General features: G+C 38.9%; 1 protein-coding gene across 3 annotated transcripts; it reads left to right on the top strand.

Annotated features, from left to right (window-relative positions):
• Positions 1-386: 386 nt before the first annotated feature.
• On the top strand, positions 387-18,869 carry CCDC112 (coiled-coil domain containing 112). 3 transcript variants are annotated; one of them, XM_081942478.1, is made up of 10 exons: positions 387-458; positions 3,382-3,494; positions 4,684-4,805; positions 5,536-5,625; positions 6,908-6,983; positions 8,808-9,189; positions 15,229-15,642; positions 17,391-17,486; positions 18,286-18,404; positions 18,544-18,869. In XM_081942478.1, the coding sequence occupies exons 1-10, from the start codon at positions 408-410 to the stop codon at positions 18,572-18,574; spliced, it is 1,494 nt and encodes a 497-aa protein (XP_081798604.1). In that variant the 5' UTR covers positions 387-407; the 3' UTR covers positions 18,575-18,869. The 3 variants fall into 3 exon arrangements, with proteins under 3 accessions (XP_081798604.1, XP_081798603.1, XP_081798605.1); XM_081942477.1 differs by having other exon boundaries at positions 18,283-18,404; XM_081942479.1 differs by having other exon boundaries at positions 421-458; positions 3,382-3,447; positions 18,283-18,404.
• The last annotated feature ends 383 nt before the right edge of the window (positions 18,870-19,252 follow it).

The raw sequence follows: 19,252 nt of genomic DNA, 5'->3' as shown, positions 1-19,252 counted from the left end.
GAGAATACCAAGAAATCCACAGTTCATATTTGGCATTTTTGATCCACCCATTTTTATTACAATAATCTTATTTAATTGCTTTTTATTGCCTTCAATTTGCTTAAAAACATGCTCCCCCCCGCCGCCCCACATGGAGTACAAACGGAGCAGGACAAACTTTTTCTTTTAATGAAGTATAAGAAATTTAGAATGCTGTTTATTTTACAGCTAGATTAATGATCTGAATTTCTCTGCTGATTCCCAGGAGCAGCCTTTATAAAAAGCGTATAAGGAAAATAAAAACGGTTACTCCTCGAACCGTTGCCCACCCGCCCCGCCCTTAGTCGTACCGGCCTGACGTCAACCATAGAAATGTAAGGACCTCCCTCCGACGCGGCGCTTCCCCGCCTCATTTCTCGGCTTGGAACATGGCCGACCTAGCAACGCCGACGCTTGAGGGATGGACCAGGTACCAACAGGTAATTTCGCCCACCTATGCTTCGCTACTATAGTCTTCCTTCTCGGTTGAACAACGGGAAGCGGGGGATCGTGACTTGGCTGGATAGATCGAGCTGAAATCAAACTACCCCAGCCCGTCCCCCCGTAAGTTACCCGAATTGGACGTTGGCTGAGCTACAATTCCTGGAATGCTGGCAGTTATCTTTTGCCGCCTCTGGAAGGCTCCAAGTAGGAGAAGTCTTATGCTAGAAGATCTATAGTTTAATTTACCTGGGCAGTTAGGCATGTTAGCAGAAATGTCCGGCGTCACAGGCTATGGCCGATTTCTTCCGAGGCATGGCATGGACAAAGAAACCTGGTCCTTTTAAAGGGAGCGGAGGAGAGCCTCTTCCTAACTAAATCGGATCAGTGGTTGAAGTCCTGTAAAAGCGAGCGGAAGAAGCTCCATACATTCGAGCTTGCAGAATCAAAAATCTTTGTACAAAATCTCTGCAGTTATGAAACATGGTTTATTATGAAAAGTTGATATCCGTTCAACCAATGATCTGAAGTTTTGTCTCTAAATATTAAATTTAAAGATCTGTCCAGCATTATAACTTCAACCTTAGACTGTCTACTGTTGACCTCACCCTATTCCTAGGAGGTCTGTAAGGGGCGTGCATAAGTGCACCAACGTGCCTACCGTCCCTGTCCTAATGTTTCCTTTTATTCATATCCGTTTCATGTATCCAAAATCATGTTTATACATATAATAATAATAATAATAATAATAATAATAATAATAATAATAATAATAATAATAATAATAATAATAATAATAATAATAATAATAATAATAATAATAATAATAATAATAATAATAATAATAATAATAATAATAATAATAATAATAAAATATTTATTTCTTAGCCGCACCCTCTCCCGCAGGACTCGGGGCGGCGTACAATGAAACATATGAAATAAATATGTGGACAAAACAAACATATGACAGAGACATATACCGAGACACACACACAAGGAGGAGGTCGGCTGATAAATAAAAACAATTAAAATACTTAGTATTTAAAAACCCCTAGATAATTAAATATAATTAAAATACCCAGTTAAAAACCCGTCAGGAGCGATATGGTTAGATCAAAGTTCAAAGTTGAGCCAGGCCAGCTGCTTGGAATAGGTGGGTCTTAAGCTTAATACGAAAGGAGCGGAGGTCAGAGGTATTCCTAATATCCGGAGGGAGGTCATTCCACAGGGCTGGGCCCGCCACAGAGAAGGCTCTACTCCTAGGCGCCGCCCCCCGACACTGTCTAGTGGACGGCACCTGGAGGAGGCCCTCTCTGTGCGAGCGAATTGGTCGCAGGGATGTATGGGGCAGAATGCGATATATATATATATGTTGTCTAATACATATATATATATGTATATATATATATATATATATATATATATATATATATATATATATATATATATATATATATATATATATATATATATATATTGTCTAATACATCCTTGATTAAATAAATAAATAAAAATAAGTAAATAAAATAAATTATCAAATGCTTTGGGTATCTTGTGTTTGTCTATATTTCATTTTTATGTGCGTGATAGATGGTTTCTTTTTTCCTTCTCTGCAACGGTCGGTGGCAGAAGCTACTTTTTTTGTCTAGACAGTAAAGCTGGGATGCTGTGTCAGATTTTTTTTTCTTTTTTAATGATTTTTATTGAGCAATTTTCTTTGTTTTATATCACAATTTTCATTTTTACAGCACTTTGGTATCAGTATATCTCATATGTACCTACAAGTTGTTTTTTTTCTTCTTCTTTTTATATACAGACATATTCTCTTATAACTACTAACTAGAAATTAGCAACATATACTAATCTACACGCTGATGTGGTTATAGTTATATAAATATATATATTACATTTTTATCACATCTTATTATACTTTAACATCCTTAATCTTTGCTTCTATTCTCTAACCAGTTGTACCATATATTCCAAATCAAATAATATTCAGTTTCTCCTCTATCTTTTATTTCCATTGTCAGCCTATCCATCTCGACACATTCTAGCACTTTCTTTATTACCATTCCATCAGGGGGTATACTTTCATTTTTCCAATTTTGCAGGTAAACAATTCTGGCCGCTGTTATTATATGTGGCATTGTATATTGGGTTTTTAAATTATAATTTCTTATCAATACCTGATAAAAATAGCTCCAGTTTTAACTTTTTTTGTGTTATTTCCTCTAGCCACTTTCTTATCCTTATCCAATATTTCTTGGATTAAAAAAACAGATTTTCTTCTGAAGGCTGCATTTGCCTCCTGCTCTCAACTGCCAGGCCCTCTGTCATTTGCTGTTGCTCCAATTCCAGACATTTGGTGAAATATTGCTCTCCAGCTAGGCAAAATTCATATCCAAGGAAACTTAGACACATGGGAAGAGTAATTGGATGCATGGTGTATCTGTTTTTTAGATAAATCACAGAACTCTTTGTACTGTTTAGCTGCAGAGAAAATATTATTACTATCTTCCTGTTGTGCAACTGGGCTGAATGCAATGCCCTCCTAGCATATTCCCTGTTTCTGGGGGGATTTTTTTTCTTTTCCCCCCCAGAAAAAAGCAGCAGAAAAAAGCAGAATTTTTTTCCTCTGCTGCTTTATTGTCAAATTCAACATTCAACTATTCAATATCCTTTGCCATAGAATTTTGAACCTTGTTAAGGTAATAAAATATCAAAAGAATTTAGCTTTGGAGGGTCACTGCAGAATTGCATTTACCACTTTACCATGTTATTAAAATGAATAACATTAAAATGAGGCTTGAAGTAGTTTAGGTCTAAATTGAGTTTTCCCGTCTTTATGTTTTAAGCACTCTAATGAAAATGTACTGCTATATTTGATTATAATGCTTTTTAAAATTGTGTTTTGCATAGAATGGCTGTTTTAGTGCTTCAGATGCTCTTCAACATTTTCAGAGCTGGAAGACCAAAACTGATCAAGTTAAGAAAACTGAATTTATAAGAACAGGCAATAAACTTAAAAATCAGTAAGTTTAAATTCTGTAAAGGTATAACTTTTCTAAAACAAGACATAGGAATAAAGTAAAAATAAAATATTTTTTAAATGGTCACACATTGCAAGAAGGAAAAAATTTGTGGATATTTTTATTCAATGTAAGTAGCTGTAGCAATCTTTAAGTTAGCTTGAATAGTTTCACAAACATTTATTTTCATAATTTGTTCTCCTTGTGGTTCAAACGGTATCCATACATCTGCAAAGAGAGTGAAGTATATACCTGCAGAGATTGTTTTCCATTGATGTACCTATGGACTGGAATAGTCTTCCCTTGGAAATATGATCACTTTTATATGCTATTAAAAACTGTTACCCTGTTTCCCTCAAAATAAGACCTCTGTATAATAAGCCCAGTTAGGCTTTTGAGCGCATGTGCTAAAATAAGCTCTCCCCGAAAATATTGCAACATGGCAGCAGCCATGAGATGACCACGCTCGCCACCTCCTGCACCTCAAAAATAATAAGACCTCCCTGAAAATAAGGTCAGGTGCTTATTTCGGGGGAGGGGGCTGTCAAAAGAAAATAAGACCTTATTTTTGGGAAAATACATGTACTTTGCTTATTTCTTTAAATAATGTATCTGGCCACCCATCTAATAGCAACAAATTGTTGGGGTATGGAAGTCTTCAGTCTGTATGTTTTGGGGAGGGGCATGAGTTGATTTAATTTATTACGTTTTATTTTTGGTTTGATATATGAAGCCTTAGACAATTTATTATTTTCAAAGATGTATTTTAAACTGCTTTTGATTGTGGCAGAGATAAATCCAATAAATACATTAATAATTCATTTTACTTTTAAGGAACAATATTTTTCATTCTAAATTTAATTTTGAATAATTCTCTCCTTTCTGGAAATGGTCTCCTTATGGCTATTGCTTGTTTACATGGCTGTTTTAACTTACATTTTATTTATTTTGAAATTACATTCTCAAATATTTATATTAGGATGATTCTGTGGATTATTGGATTTATGATGCTTATATGTCATAGACATCTTCTTTATGTGCTATACTTTGGGGATGAAAGGTTTTCTTTCAACTACTGTTTTTGTGAGGCCAATCCTATTCACATCTAATTTGCCTGTAAACAAAGAGGTGTTTGTATGTATCCTGTCCCTTGTCATATATGTACTTCAACAAATCTTGTCTCTTTTCCTAGACTTGTGACCCTTGAAAAGGATAAGCATGTTCTTCTTTTCAATAAGAAGAGTGATTTTAGGATGGAATATTGCATACTGGAAGAACTCGAACACAAATTGAGTAAAAATAGGAAAACAGAAAGTAAAATGTTATTTTATATTTTATATATTTGTTCATTCATTAACTATTTTGAAAAATACTGAAAACATCTTCTTGATTCATTATGTTATGTAAACAACAGATCAGCTTTGAGGTTTTCATAGTGTGCTGCTCTGCAGTTTGTATGATGATTAGTGGACCTTCAGAATACTATCTCATTATTTCGGATTAGGAAACCTTCATTGATTGAAACAATGGATTTCCTGTTGGGAGTTATATAATATTAGCGAACAGAGCCAGAATATCTCAAAGTAATTATCTAATAGTGGAATAAGAGTTTTACTTTGCCATGGCCAGATTATCCATTGCCTCTGCAGAGAAAATAGTTTTGGAAGATATCTTACTTTTTTCATTTATTGCCAGATCAAGGGTCTTCATGTAGAAAGATACTCTGTGTGTGTGTGTGTGTGTGTGTGTGTGTCTGTGTTGGAGTGACATTTGAATAAAGAAAAGTTGACTGACTGTATGTTAGATAATGCATTCTTGTTCTGACTTACAAAAATTGTTTAGCAAATTCTTAATATCTCAAAAATGTTTGCTTAATTTTTTAACGTTTATTTTAAGAATTGTAGAGAACAGTTTTTTAGGCATTTCTGCATTTTTATGATACTTGAACGTGAAGGAATTTAAAGGTATAAGGGCAAGATATTAAAGCAACATAATTTTCTAGTGGAAAAATACTAACATGCTATATTTTTTTTGTTTTTCATAGAAGCAAAAATACAGCAAAAACTGACTAGAATCCATAGTGCTGTTAAGGGACTTCAGCGACAGTTAAAAGATGTGAAACCAACTCCTGAATGTAAGCAGCTAATAATGTTTTAGTTATACAAGCAAAATCGCTAAAAGTAGTTTGAATAATTGTGCTCTAAATTATTTGCATTTTAGCAATAATATTTTGCAATTTCCTAATTATAAAGTTGAAAAGTGTTTTAATTTCACAATTCGGCTAAATTGAACAGTTGCAAGATAACTTTCAGATTGTAGAGTTTTCTGTACAGTTTTCACTTGCTAAGGAACATGTTGAAATTATTATTTGTTCACAAAATTTTGCCAATGTGCAGTTTTTATAAACATTGCCCAATTTTGGGGTGTGTGTGGCACCTTTGTGCGATAACTACTGGGGCCATAATGGCTAGTTTATGCCATAATCTTCTAACTTTTAATTTTTATTATTATGGTTCATCGCATAGTCAGCCAGATGTTCAGACTGGATTTGGCATTTTTATCCACCTTTTGTATACACAATAGTGTAAAATCATATGTGCCAGTTTTTTTAATTGGTATTGGCTTTCATACAGGATGCATAACTATTATTATTTTATCTCACTTTTGTAAAAAAATATTGCTCAATTCAAGGCAGTGTACATACCTCTTGTCTCCTATTTTCTCAACAACCAAATGGGGGTGAACTGGGCTGAGAGAGGGGAACTGCTCCCAAGTCACTCAGCCAGTTTTCATGTCCAAGGGAGACTTAGAAGTTAGTTTTCTGGTTTCTAAGCCGGCAACTTAACCGCAACACCAAACTTGCTTTCTTAAATTTATAAAATGCGAAGAACCTCTTAGAAAAAAATTCTAAAGGATGTTGCTGTCACCTTAGACATTTCTGCAGTGAGTATTGTGACTTTATATTAATATCAGAATAGCTGCAATTATCCCTTTACCTGTGATCAAATCAAAGTGACTATATACAAAGTGGAACAAGACTCCTTCATCTTGAATTGTTGCATAAAAGAGAGAATTCTAGGCAGAGGAAGGTTTTATGAGATACCTCTACTGCTAAAGTTCTCTTTTCTATCTCACTGTTGAAGATACCAGAAGTTTATCAGTTTTTAAAATCTTGTTATTCTAGATCAAGATCATTTAATTGTAACTTAATTTTGTTAATTTATTTTTTGATTATGCTTCTGTTCATGACACAGACATTTAGGGAACTGAATAGCACACTTGCGTATATAAAATCTCCTTTTTTATTATATTTTTAATTTTAAATTGGATTATTTAAGATACACTACCTTCTATAGTTTGTGATACATTTGAACTTCTCGGTTTTGATTTGCAAATATTATCTCTCTCTTTTGTAGTTGTTGACAAGCTTAGAGAAATGATGGAAGAAGCTGAAACAGCAATAAGTTCTTTTAAAGAAGAGCAGCGACAAATGTATTTATTTTTTTAATTAAAATATATAAAGGCAACATTAAAAATAAAAATATGGTTTTCTGCCTGCATGGTCTTCTGTGATGAAGCCGAAGGTCAGAAAGAGGGAGTAATGACCTTCCTCCCATATTTAGGCATACCAGGGGTTGTAACACTAATACATACATACATACATACATACATACATACATACATACATACATACATACATATATATATGTTGTATTTGTACTGATAAATAAATATATATATATTGGGTTTTGTTACCATAAGTTAATTAATAGGAAAATTTAAAATGTTAACCAGGAAACATTCATATAATATTTTAAAAGTTAATAAAATGAAAGAATACAAAAAGGTACAACTTTATTAAAACAGTTTCCCAGTAAATTAGCATTTCTGTATAAATAACCCAAAGGCCCTTTTAATAGTGTTATGGAAAGCCATTGAAGTTAGAACTACAAATGGTGTGTAGAAAGTAAATTCTAAATTTGCAGATATCATGTCTTGTAGTAATTTTTAGTCTACCCTCGTTGTTAGTATTTGATATAAATATTTTAAATATTCAGTTTATTCTCAAAAGCTAAATTTGTTTATGTAATAAAGATGTATTTAGTAATATTGTATATATTATAACCCGTAAAACAGTAAAGTGTATTTTAAAGACATGAAACATTCTCTTCTTTTACCATCTTTATGAAAATTAAGGATTAAATTCCCTGTTGGCCACTAGGTGTTTTTTTTTAATGTTTCAAATTGTAAATTTTCATGAGTGTTCCATTTAATTGAAATTCAGCACATAAATTAAATAATAAAATTAAAATGTATGGTTGGATTGCAGAATAAAGCAGCATCTTCTTGGCTATTTCCAGAAGTCCCCATCAAACATAGGGAGCACTGGAAGATGATATTCTCTTTTCTTCCTCTTCCGTTTTATTTTATTTTATTTCAGGAAAGAAAATTCTGTTCTTGGGTCAAGTAGAAAGAGGGAAGCCAAGGCTAACAATGCCTGTAGAAGACAATCTCTTTGCCACATAGTTATAGTTGCAATTCACACATGGATCCTTCCTTACACTGTCATTGCTGAGCACCTGGGAAAGATAGGATCCCCCTGTTGGCAAACTCCCCTCTACCACTCAAACCATTCAAATGGCATTATAAACTCCTTTTTAGCTGATTGAGCAGTTCATCCAAAAATGTTTGGTTAACATTAATTATTTTGTTTATGAGCTTGTCTGGCGGCCATCATCAAACTATTTTTCTTTCAATCTACTGATATCATAAAAAAGGGATAATAATTTTGACCAATTTGTGCTATTGCTATAAAAATGTGTGTATGTATGTGTGTGTAGGAATGTAAAAGAAAAGCCTTTTATGTGTGATATCTTATGAATTGTGCTATCTTATTTTTATCTGATTTATATTTTTACTGTATAAAAGATAGTGAATTTAAAAGTAAATCAAAATGTCTGAATGTTAGATATGTATTTCACTTTGTGTTTAATTATCTAAGACAATACAGTATTTGGCCTTGGTAAGAATAATATTTAAATTTTATTATATCTTTATGATTTAAAACTCTCTGAAAAAAATTTCTGAGGTTTGCTACCCGTGTTAGGATTTAAAGATTTGTTCTAAATATATACATCCAAACCCCATTTGGATTTTCTGAGTGCCATCATATCAGATCACATGCTTTTGTATATTTGTTCAGTTTATATAACTTTTTGTAAGGTGTATGTTCATGAAACCTGGGCACAGATTTAGTTAGTCACATTTTTTATTCTAATGTTAAGATTATTTATTTTATTTTATTTTAAATTTTAGTTATGATGAACTTCTAAGAGAGGAGAATGCTGTTACAAATGAGATCAGTGCCTCAGAAAGAAAAATTGAGATGTGGGCTGTAGGAACTTCAGCTGCAAGAATTTTCAAGCAATGTGTATTTCCAGTACATAAGGAAGTCCAAAATCAATTTCCTGAAGAAGTCCTTGAACTTGAAAGATTTCTTCAGCAAACTGGAGGAAGGCAAGGAGGTTGGGATGAATGTGATCATCAAATCTTTCGAAAAATTTGGAGAAAACATAAAGGGAAACCCTCCTACATCACTGAAACCCTTGAATACCTCCCTGATAGAACAAAGGAAGACATTCAATCACATGAGAAATGGCATAAAGAATTTCTAATTTTGGAATCACAGAAAAAGGAGGTGAGAGAATTTTGCCAATTCATTTGTCTATAAAATTAATAGTGCCAGTGTATATTAGAACTGATCTATGCATTTTTTTTCCTTAACCGCTAGTTGTAGAAAATGTCTTCCATTTTCATCAATACTCCCTTACCTGGTACCCTCTAGATGTGTAGAATTATAAATTCCATACTTCCAATTGTTATGCTAGAAATTGGATTTAGGAAGAATGTTTACATGATGTAGTAAATATAGGTGATAATGTCCAATGCTTTGGAACATCAGAACAGGTTGAAGTACTGTTGCAATAACCAAGAATATTGTACAGGTAGTCCTCAATTTACAGCAATTTGTTTAGTGACTGTTCAAATTTACAACAGCACTGAAAAAGGTAACATGATTGTTCTTCACACTTATAACCATTGCAGCACCCTCATGGTCGTATCAAAATTTGACTGCTTGGCAGCTGGTTCATATTTATGATAATTGCAGTATTCTGGGGTTATGTGATAACTTTTTGTGACATTCTGACAAGCAAAATCAATGGGGAAGCCAGATTCACTTAATAACCATGTTACTAATTTAACAACTGCAGTTATTCACTTAACAACTTCGGCAAGAATGATGATAAAATAGGGCAAAACTCAGTTAACAATTGTTTCACTTAGCAACGGAAAGTTTGGGCACAATTGTGGTTGTAACTCGAGGACTACCTGTAGTTGGGGAAAATAGATTGTTCTTCTTTGGGTTGTATGTTAGACTTTACCCCTTTATTCTCTTTCTGTCTCTCTTTATTTTATATCCCTTTTTTAAAAAAAAATTCTTACAGCCTATAATTCTCCCACCAACAAACATTCACCTAGTTGTTCATTGTTTCTCTATTCTCCGGGTTTGGTCATCATACAGACTGAAATTTATTCAACTTTGATCAGAATGTATAATTCTGCATTTAAGACTCACATTTAACAAGGCTTTGGAAATTCGTTCCATTGAAATGTGAAAGCATTCAATAGTCTAACAAAGTATTACAGTAGTTTAGTTGTTATTTCCTAATCATAATAAGGTAGTCCTCAACTTATGACTAATAGTTACAAGACCAGAAAAGCCCTGGTAGATCATCCCAAAACCCATCCTAGTATAGTAATTTATTTCTCACAGTTGTCAAACAGATTTTTAACATAATAATAATAATAATAATAAATTTGGATTTATTAGCCGCTCCCTTTCCAAGTAGGACTCGGGGTGGCGTACAATGGAGCATATAACATAAAATACATAACAACACCAAACGTACATACATACACAACACATATACATATACACGGAGGAGGAAACAAATTACATCAATAGACAGTTAAAAATCTACTTTAAAATACCCCAATTGTAAAAACCCAATAAAATTAATATTTAAGAACAATTTAAAAAACAGTTTGGAGGAATGGGAAAATTACGATTGCGATTGAGCCAGGCCGGATAATTGAAAGAGGTGGGTCTTCAGCTGTACACGGAAGGAGCGGAGATCGGAAGTAATCCTGATGTCACGGGGGAGGTCATTCCATAGGGCTGGGCCCATCACAGAGAAGGCTCTGCTCCTGGGTGTCGCCCCCCGACACTGTTTGGCGGACGGCACCCGGAGAAGTCCCTCTCTGTGTGAGCGAATTGGTCGTAGGGATGTGTGGGGCAGGATGCGATCCTGCATATAACTAGGCCCTGTGCCATGGAGCGCTTTAAAGATCATAATCAAAACCTTGAAACGCACTCGGTAGACCACAGGCAGCCAGTGCAGCTCGCGCAGGAGAGGTGTTACAGGGGAGTATCTGGTCCTCCCCATAATCACCCGCGCGGCCGCGTTCTGGACCAACTGTAGTCTCCGAGTGCATCTCAAGGGAAGCCCCATGTAGAGAGCATTGCAGTAATCCAGGCGAGACGTCACTAGCGCATGGGTGACTGTGCGTAGGGCATCCCGGTCCAATAAGGGGCGCAATTGGCGCATCAGGCGAACCTGATGGAACGCCCCCCTTGCCACGGCTGTTACATGGTTATCCATGGACAGCCGGGTATCCAGGAGGACGCCCAAATTGCGCACCTGTTCCATGGGGGCTAGTTGGACGCCCCCGATGGCCAGAGATGGAAGCACCTGGTTGAACCGGGAGGCCGGAAGCCACAGCCACTCCGTCTTGGAAGGGTTGAGTTTTAGTCGGTTGCCATCCATCCAGACCCGTACGGCCTCCAGGCACCGGGACATCATTTCGACGGCCTCATTGGGGTGGTTCGGAGTGGAAATGTATAGCTGAGTATCATCAGCATACAGATGATATCCCACTCCAAAACCACGGATGATCTCGCCCAGCGGTTTCATGTATGTGTTGAACAGGAGAGGCGAGAGTACCGATCCCTGTGGCACTCCACATGTGAGTGACCTCCGGGTCGAACTCTGCTCCCCTGTCAACACACGTTGCGTCCGACCAGAGAGGTAGGAGCCAAACCACCGTAAAACGGTGCCTCTGACTCCCAGCCCCTCTAGCCGGTGCAACAGGATACCATGGTCGATGGTATCGAACGCCGCCGAGAGATCTAATAGGACCAGGATAGAGGAACAACCCCTATCTCTGGCCCTCCAGAGATCATCGACCAATGCGACCAAGGCCGTCTCCGTGCTGTGCCCGGGTCGGAAGCCGGACTGGCGCGGGTCTAGATAATCATTTTCCTCCAGGTGACGTGGGAACTGCTGTGCTACCACACTCTCTACAACCTTCGCTAAAAAAGGAAGGTTGGAGACTGGACGATAATTGACTAGGTCCGTTGGGTCCAGGGAAGGCTTCTTGAGCAGGGGCCTCACCACCGCCTCTTTCAAGGCGGCCGGTAGAGACCCCTCACCCAACGAGGCGTTCACCAGGCCCAGGAGCCAGTCGCGCGTAACCTCCCAGGATGCCAGTACAAGCCAGGAGGGACACGGGTCCAATAAACATGTGGTGGGTCGCAGACGTCCACGCAACCTGTCCAAATCCTCGATGGCAACCGAGTCAAACTCCTCCCAAAGCGGTCCCTCAAGACTCGCAGCGGGCGTCTCTACTGAACCACTGAAAGGGGTCCATCCCATCCGGATTTGAGCGACTTTGTCCTGTAGATAATTCCCAAACTCCTCTGCTCTGCCCTGTAGAGGGGCTTCCCGTGGTCTCTCAAACAAGAGGGAACGGGTCACCCGAAACAGGGCGGCAGGGCGGTTATCTGCAGACGCAATAAGAGCGGCGCAATGTTGACGTTTGGCCGCTCTTAGTGCCACAAGGTACGTCTTCAAATAAGCTCGTGCCTGTGCTCGGTCAAATTCGGAACGGGAGGATCTCCAACGACTCTCTAGGCGTCTCTTGTGGCGTTTCATCACCCTTAGCTCCTCGGTAAACCAAGGTGCCAGGGTGGTTCTTCGCCGCAGGAGAGGCCGCAAAGGCGCCACCCGGTCTAGGGCCCCGGTAGCCGCACTATTCCATGCGACTACCAGGTCCTCTACTCGGGGGCGGGTCAGGTCCACAGGAGGTGGCCCAAGTTCCGTCTGGAACCTATCCGGTTCCATCAGGCGCTTGGGGCGGAACCATCTAATACCTTCCAGTTCCGCCTCCTCGCGGCGGGGGGTAGCACCAGGGAAGTCCAGCCGGAGAAGTGAGTGATCCGACCATGACAGGGGAATAGTGTCTAGATCCCCTATTCCCAGATCACTCGTCCACTGGCCAGAGACAAAAACAAGGTCCAGGGTGTGGCCTCCCTCATGAGTAGGGCCCTGAATTAACTGGGTCAGGTCCATGGCTGTCATGGAAGCCATGAACTCCCGAACCCCCTCAGACGCTTCTCCCATCGACGGCAGATTAAAATCCCCCATCACTAAAAGTTTGGGGGTCTCAACCGCCACCGATGAGATCAGCTCAAGGAGTTCGGGCAGGGCCGCTGAAGTATAGCGAGGAGCCAGGTATACTATCAGCAGGCCCAACTGCCTCCCTGGGCCCCATCTCACGACGAGGGACTCACACCCGGATGTCTGCGGCACAGTGAACTCTCTCGGCTCTAAGTCTTCCCGGATAATCACTGCTACCCCACCGCCCCTTCCCTGGGCCCGAGGCTGGTGAAATGCTCGATAACCTGGAGGGCACATTTCCACAAGGGGTAGACCTCCCTCGTGGCCCAACCAGGTCTCGGTTATTCCGGCGAGGTCCGGGTCCCCCTCCAAAATTAGATCGTGGATGAGGGGGGCCTTATTGACAACGGACCTCGCATTGCATAACAGCAGTCTCAGGCCTTGGGTCTGTAGATCCTGACCACCTAGTATGCAGGGGTTGGTACAAACGACCGGGAATGACCAAAAACCCCGGTCTCCCAACCGACTACGTGCTCTTAAACTGTCCTCGCACCTGCCCCTCCCTACGACCGTTGGTATTAAAGTGCCCTGCACAGGAATGCTATCTTCCTTCTCCTCCCCCACTCCGCTCCCTCCTCCTTCGACCACACCTAGATGCCTGGCTCTACCATCCCTCCTGACCTGTTCCCCCCCCTCCTCCCACCCCCCAACCCCAGGATCCCTACAAATTCTTAAAAAATATTTTACTAAAAAACCCCTTAATTTGCGCTTCCTCCACCTCTCAGGGTTAATAAACCCATCCTCAAGGTGGGCCCTCGAAAGGGCTGAAGGCCAGACCTGCGAGAAAGGGGATTCCCGCAGCCGCAGTAATTCCGGCTTCGTGTACATAGAAATGGAATCATGGGGTACAGTTAGTTGGTAACTGGTGCTGAAGAAATAGATGTAAAATCATTTGTTTGTCGAGAAGGTTTTCCTGACCCAAGATGAAAAGGGTGAGTTAATGGGCTAGTCGCCTCCCCGGGTTTCATTCAGGAGAGTTTCAAGATGGTGTAGGAACCGGCAAAGCAGATGTTAAAACGATGTTAAAAAGCAGATATTTAAAAGATGTTTAAAAAGATGTTAAAAGCAAACGCCAAGGTCACAATCAGAATAGTATCAAGGATTCAAACCTAGGTTCTAGGTTTGCCATTTAATTGTGTCTGCTCTGCTCTGAGAAACTTTAACCGGCTCACCCCTCCTATAGCTGCTTCGTTCAGATCTTCCTCCGTCTCCCTTCTCGCCTCTCACACAACGAGGCAGTCCTCCAGGTTTCTGGCCAACGCCCCGGCTAGCACGCCCACACGCCAACACGCCAGCACGCCAACAGACCGACATACTTGCAATCTTTCTCATCATCTTCCTGTCTCTCCAGCCTCTCCGCGCTTCTCCCTCACGCCTCCCACACTCCGTTCTCTGTTTGGTGCCAGATGATCCGTTCCATGCTCCACGTCTGGCGCTCTCACCAGCCAGACGGGCAACCACAGCCAAACGAGACCCACTTCGTATCTCCGTTCTTCTCCGTTCCTCCGTTCCTCTCTAGCCACCTGACACTCAGCTCAGCTCCACACTCCACACTCCACACTCAGCTCCGCGCTCCACGCTCCACGCTCAGCTCCGCGCTCCACGCTCCCCATCTGGTGCTCTCACTAGCCAGATGGGAAGCCACAGCCACAGCCAGCAAACCATTACATAACTCCTTCTCCACTCCATTCCGTTCTCCTTCTCCACTCCATTCCATTCTCCATTCCATTCTCCGCCTAAGCGCTGGCGCGTTCGGCGTCCTCGGCGTCCTTCGGTGTTTCAGCTTCTCGCTAGCCAGCTGACCGCCCCAAACGCCCTGCCCGGCCCCTCCTGGCCAGGGCAGAATCGGGGGGTGGTCGTCGACAAAGCACGACCCTCAGAGTAGCATTAGGGGTCGGCAGCACCTCTCCCAGATGGAAAACCCCTCCGCAATTTTGCGGAGCTCACACGGCAGCCGCCATCTGCCTCGGAAGCTCCTCCTCCCCTAACATCTCTTACTTTACTTACTTTACTTTACTCTTCAGAAGCATGAAGACACCTATGGACCTAATTGCACATCTTAGCTCCTGTTTTCCTTCAGAGGATTAGAAATGGCATGATAAATTTATTTATTTATGAATTATTTTATTCACTTTATTGTAAATATTGTATTGTAGGCCATTAAAAAATGGAAGATGAAGAAACAAGAAAAGGGTAAAATCTTAGTCCAGAAAGAAAATCCTGAGGAAGTGCCCGCTGATATTCAACGTGAGCGTGAAGAAGCTCAGAAGCAGAAAACTGAAGAGGAAAGGAAAAAACGATTAGCAGAGCTTGAAGCATGGAAGAAAGACAAAGCACTTGCAACTGCAGCAAAACAGGAAGCTCAGTTAAAAGAGGAAGAAGAGAAGGAGAAAAAAAAGCAGAGAGAACGTCAGCGGCAACTTCAAACGAAGTTACTGTTGGAAGATTATAGTAGAGAGAAAAAGGAACAAGAAGAGCTGCTGAGACTTGAAAAAGAAAAAAGAGAGGAAGCTGAAAGAGAAGAGAAGAAAAGAACTGCAGCAGAAGAAATTGTTAAATTCCAAGAACGAGTGAGTAGTTTTGTTTATCTCTTACATATTTATTTCAGGTTTCTCTGTGTTTTCATATAAGAGGGGCAATTCTCTGTCAATATATGAAGCTTCTTGGTGATGAACATTGAAATTCAATTGATTTGTCTCATCTGGATACAATTATTTCCATTAAAAATGGCAAATCTTAAGAATTATTTCTACAATAATTATTCATAAAGACTTAAAATAATTATTTGATTGGTGTAATCAAGAATTGAACTAATGAGACAGTAATTATGAAAAACAAATGCATCTAGCAGATGACGCCCCGGTATTTCCTTAAAGCAAAAGAAGGATCTTCTATAAGCTGTTATCAAAGAATATACTATATTAAGTTTGAAAATGTCAGAATAGACTGCAGTTTATTTATCCATAAGAGTGGTCTTTGCCAATTCTGAAGAACTCTGGGTAAAATTCAGAATATTACAGAACAACAAAATAGCATATATACCAGTGACGGCGAAAATTTTTTGGCTGCTATGCCAAAAGCAGGGGGAGCACAGGGGGGGGGTCGTGTGTCAGCGTGTCACACATATAATGCTATGTGTGCAACCCCCTAGTACGCGCACGACCAGCGACCCCCCCTAGCCCCCTCTCTTTTGCCGCGGTTTTCTCACCCTCCCTAGGCTCCAGAGGCTTTCTAGGAATCTGGGGAGGGCGAAAACAGCCCCCCGCCCCCTGGATGCCCTCTGGAGGCCTCAGGAGCTTCCCTGAAGGCTCCGGAGGGTGAAAAACGGTCTTACGAGGAACCGGAAATCCGTTCCTGAAGATTTGCCCGTAGAGCCAGTTTTTTGCACTCTGGAGACTTCAAGGAAGTCTCTGGAGGGTGAAAAACTGCTTCAAAAGAAACAGCTGACGGCAATGCGTCGCGTGCCCCGACAAATGGCTCCACGTGCTACCTGTGGCATATGTGCCATAGGTTCACCATCACGGATATATACTTTAATATGATGCTATAACAACAGCAATACAAACTAATCATCTCACTACTGAGAACAATATACAAGCAACCTCTAAAGGTGTTCTGAAAGAACAATTCTTCACTCTTCTTCAAAAGGCCAAAAGGAGAGCAACCAGCCTCCCTTCAGGGAACAAGCTATATCAAAGGAAATATTACCTTTACCAATTACCTTTGTTTATTATCTTCAAGAGGATTAGAAGCATTTTCTCAAGTCTTTATATAACAAAAATGTGATCCTTTATTTACTTCACTTCCTAATTGAATTTCATATTTAGATCCCCCCTTGTATATTTAATAAAATTCCCCTTGCTTGCCTGCACTTCAAATTTCTTATTCATTGACCATGTTTGATTTGTATTTTTAGACAGAGATTAGCTATAGTCTGTTCACTAATATCACATCTCAGTATTAGCATTAGCAAAGACTATAATGAGGTCATTGTTCATGTTATTTGGACTTGGAAAAAAATCCAATTTAAACATCCATTAACCAATATTTGATCTTTATATCTCCCTGCCTGCATAAAGGTCTCCAAAGCAGGTTTTTGCAATCTTCGGGCATCCCTGTGTTCTATGAGAATGAATGGCAGTTATAGGTAGTCAGTTGGAACTGACAGTTTAGCTGTTAAAACGACAAAACTATTTTTATATATGTTTTATTTGTTTATTTTATTTATTCAATTTATATGGTGGCCTATCTCAAACAAGATTTCCTGGGAAGGGAGGGAGAGAGAAAGAGCGTGCAACATTTCATTTATTTTACTCAGGATCTGCATAAACTTGAGCTGAAGTTTCTAGAAAAGCAGGCAAAGGAAGATGAAAAGATTGAAAAAGAAAAAAGATTGTCTAAGCTGAGAAAGAAGGTAAGAATTTAATATGGTATATATCTCAGTCCCATTTCTCAGAAGTGTACCTCTGACTTCAAAGAAGTCTGGCATTTAAAAATTATCACATATGATATTAGTTTCTTATTGAAATGTCATTATATAACATTCTGAAACTGGAATTTAGTTGCCCGTATGGAAGCAAGGGGGAAAGTTGTAAGTAGGTTAGAATGAAAGCCGGCTTGGCCCATTCATAGTCTTATCTTACCTCCTGGCAGATATTTTTAATTGGGTATTTTTAGGGGTTATTTTTAAACATTGTTTTAATTGCTTTACTTTAGGTACAGTTTTTTACAGCCTCCTCTTTTAAGTATTTAGTATTTAACTATGTTTGTATTTATTTTCTTGTATTTATGTGTTTTAATCTGACTGTACACCGCCCCGAGTCCCTTCTGGGAGAGGGGGCGGTATAAAAGTTTGAAATAAAGTAAAGTAAAGAAAGAAAATGGAAAAGAAATTGGGTTGAGAGTAACTCAATTAGGTGTGCAACCTGCATAGTCATTTTAAAAATAAAATGGGATCTTCTCTCCTCTAGAAATTAAATTTAAATTAAAACTGTAGAGATGATGATTCAACAATACTTCCTAAAGGTTTATTTGGTGTTCCTTCTAAGTGGTTTAGGATTGTTGACCCAGACTTTAGTGAGGGTTGGAGTAATAATCTTGGTGGACTGAAATTTAATTTTTGTATTTCTAGTGGTCTTGGTTCCATCTGGTTTGGTACCACTCTGCAAGTACTATCTAGTCCCATTTGACTTCTGTATTTTCACTATTAACAGGTTCATATTAATGTAAGTCGGGATCCATGCAGGTTATTCAGACCTACAAAAGTTTGGGAAGAACGAACAAAAGAGATTGGACCTGTAGGTACAGTGCCAGTGTTGTATATTCCTCATAGGTGAGAAAATTGAAATATTTTATATGATTATACTGTACATCTTAAATTAAATTACCTTATGTTTAAATATTTATATAATTAATGTACTTTTATATGATTAATATATTTGCAAGGTACTAATTTATTTTTATATTGATAGGGCTGTCCCAAGCTGGCGACAGGGATTATAATTGGACATCTGCAAATAATTTATTTGAAGATAATATAACAACATAATGTATTGTTATATTAGTTTGTATTATATATGAGCAATGTTGTACATATGCATATAAATGTTGTTAAATAGAAATCAAGTATATATTGTTTCATTGTGTAAAGTACTTGCAAAAGCTTTTTTTTTTTTTTTTGGTTTGCATTTTTTTCTCTAGAACCTGGATTTAGCAAGTGACCTCTTTCTGTAAAGCTCAGAAAAAAGTGAATGTATTGCTTTCTACATACTTTCATGGTTATTTTCAGCCCAGAAATAAACAGAGAAAATTAACACAAGTGTTTTATCTTTGCTTTATTTAGTAGATTGATTACATAATGTATCTGATTAATTTAAGAGGGTGTAGATAATATCTTTTTTAAATGGGACAGAAAATAATAAGCTCTTGTTATAGAGAAATGAGTTGTTTCTTAATCGCCATCCTTCAAAACTAATATTTTTTACAAACAAAATAACATTTAAAAAAACCTTAGAGGGAGGCAGAGTATAATTTTTTCCCTGCAGTCTTCCAAACAATTGAAAATGTTTCAAAGTAAGCTTGTCTATGATTAAGTTGTGTGATTTAAACTTTACTTTAAGATGTTACAAAAAATATAAAAACTAAGGCAGATTAATAAAAAAAGCAGAAAAGAGAGAGAAA

This window comes from Natrix helvetica (assembly GCF_964273705.1).
Source record: "Natrix helvetica genome assembly, chromosome: 2".
NCBI lineage: Eukaryota > Metazoa > Chordata > Lepidosauria > Squamata > Natricidae > Natrix > Natrix helvetica.
The sequence above is the reverse complement of the archived record's forward strand: the minus strand, read 5'-3'. Positions and strand labels throughout refer to the sequence as shown.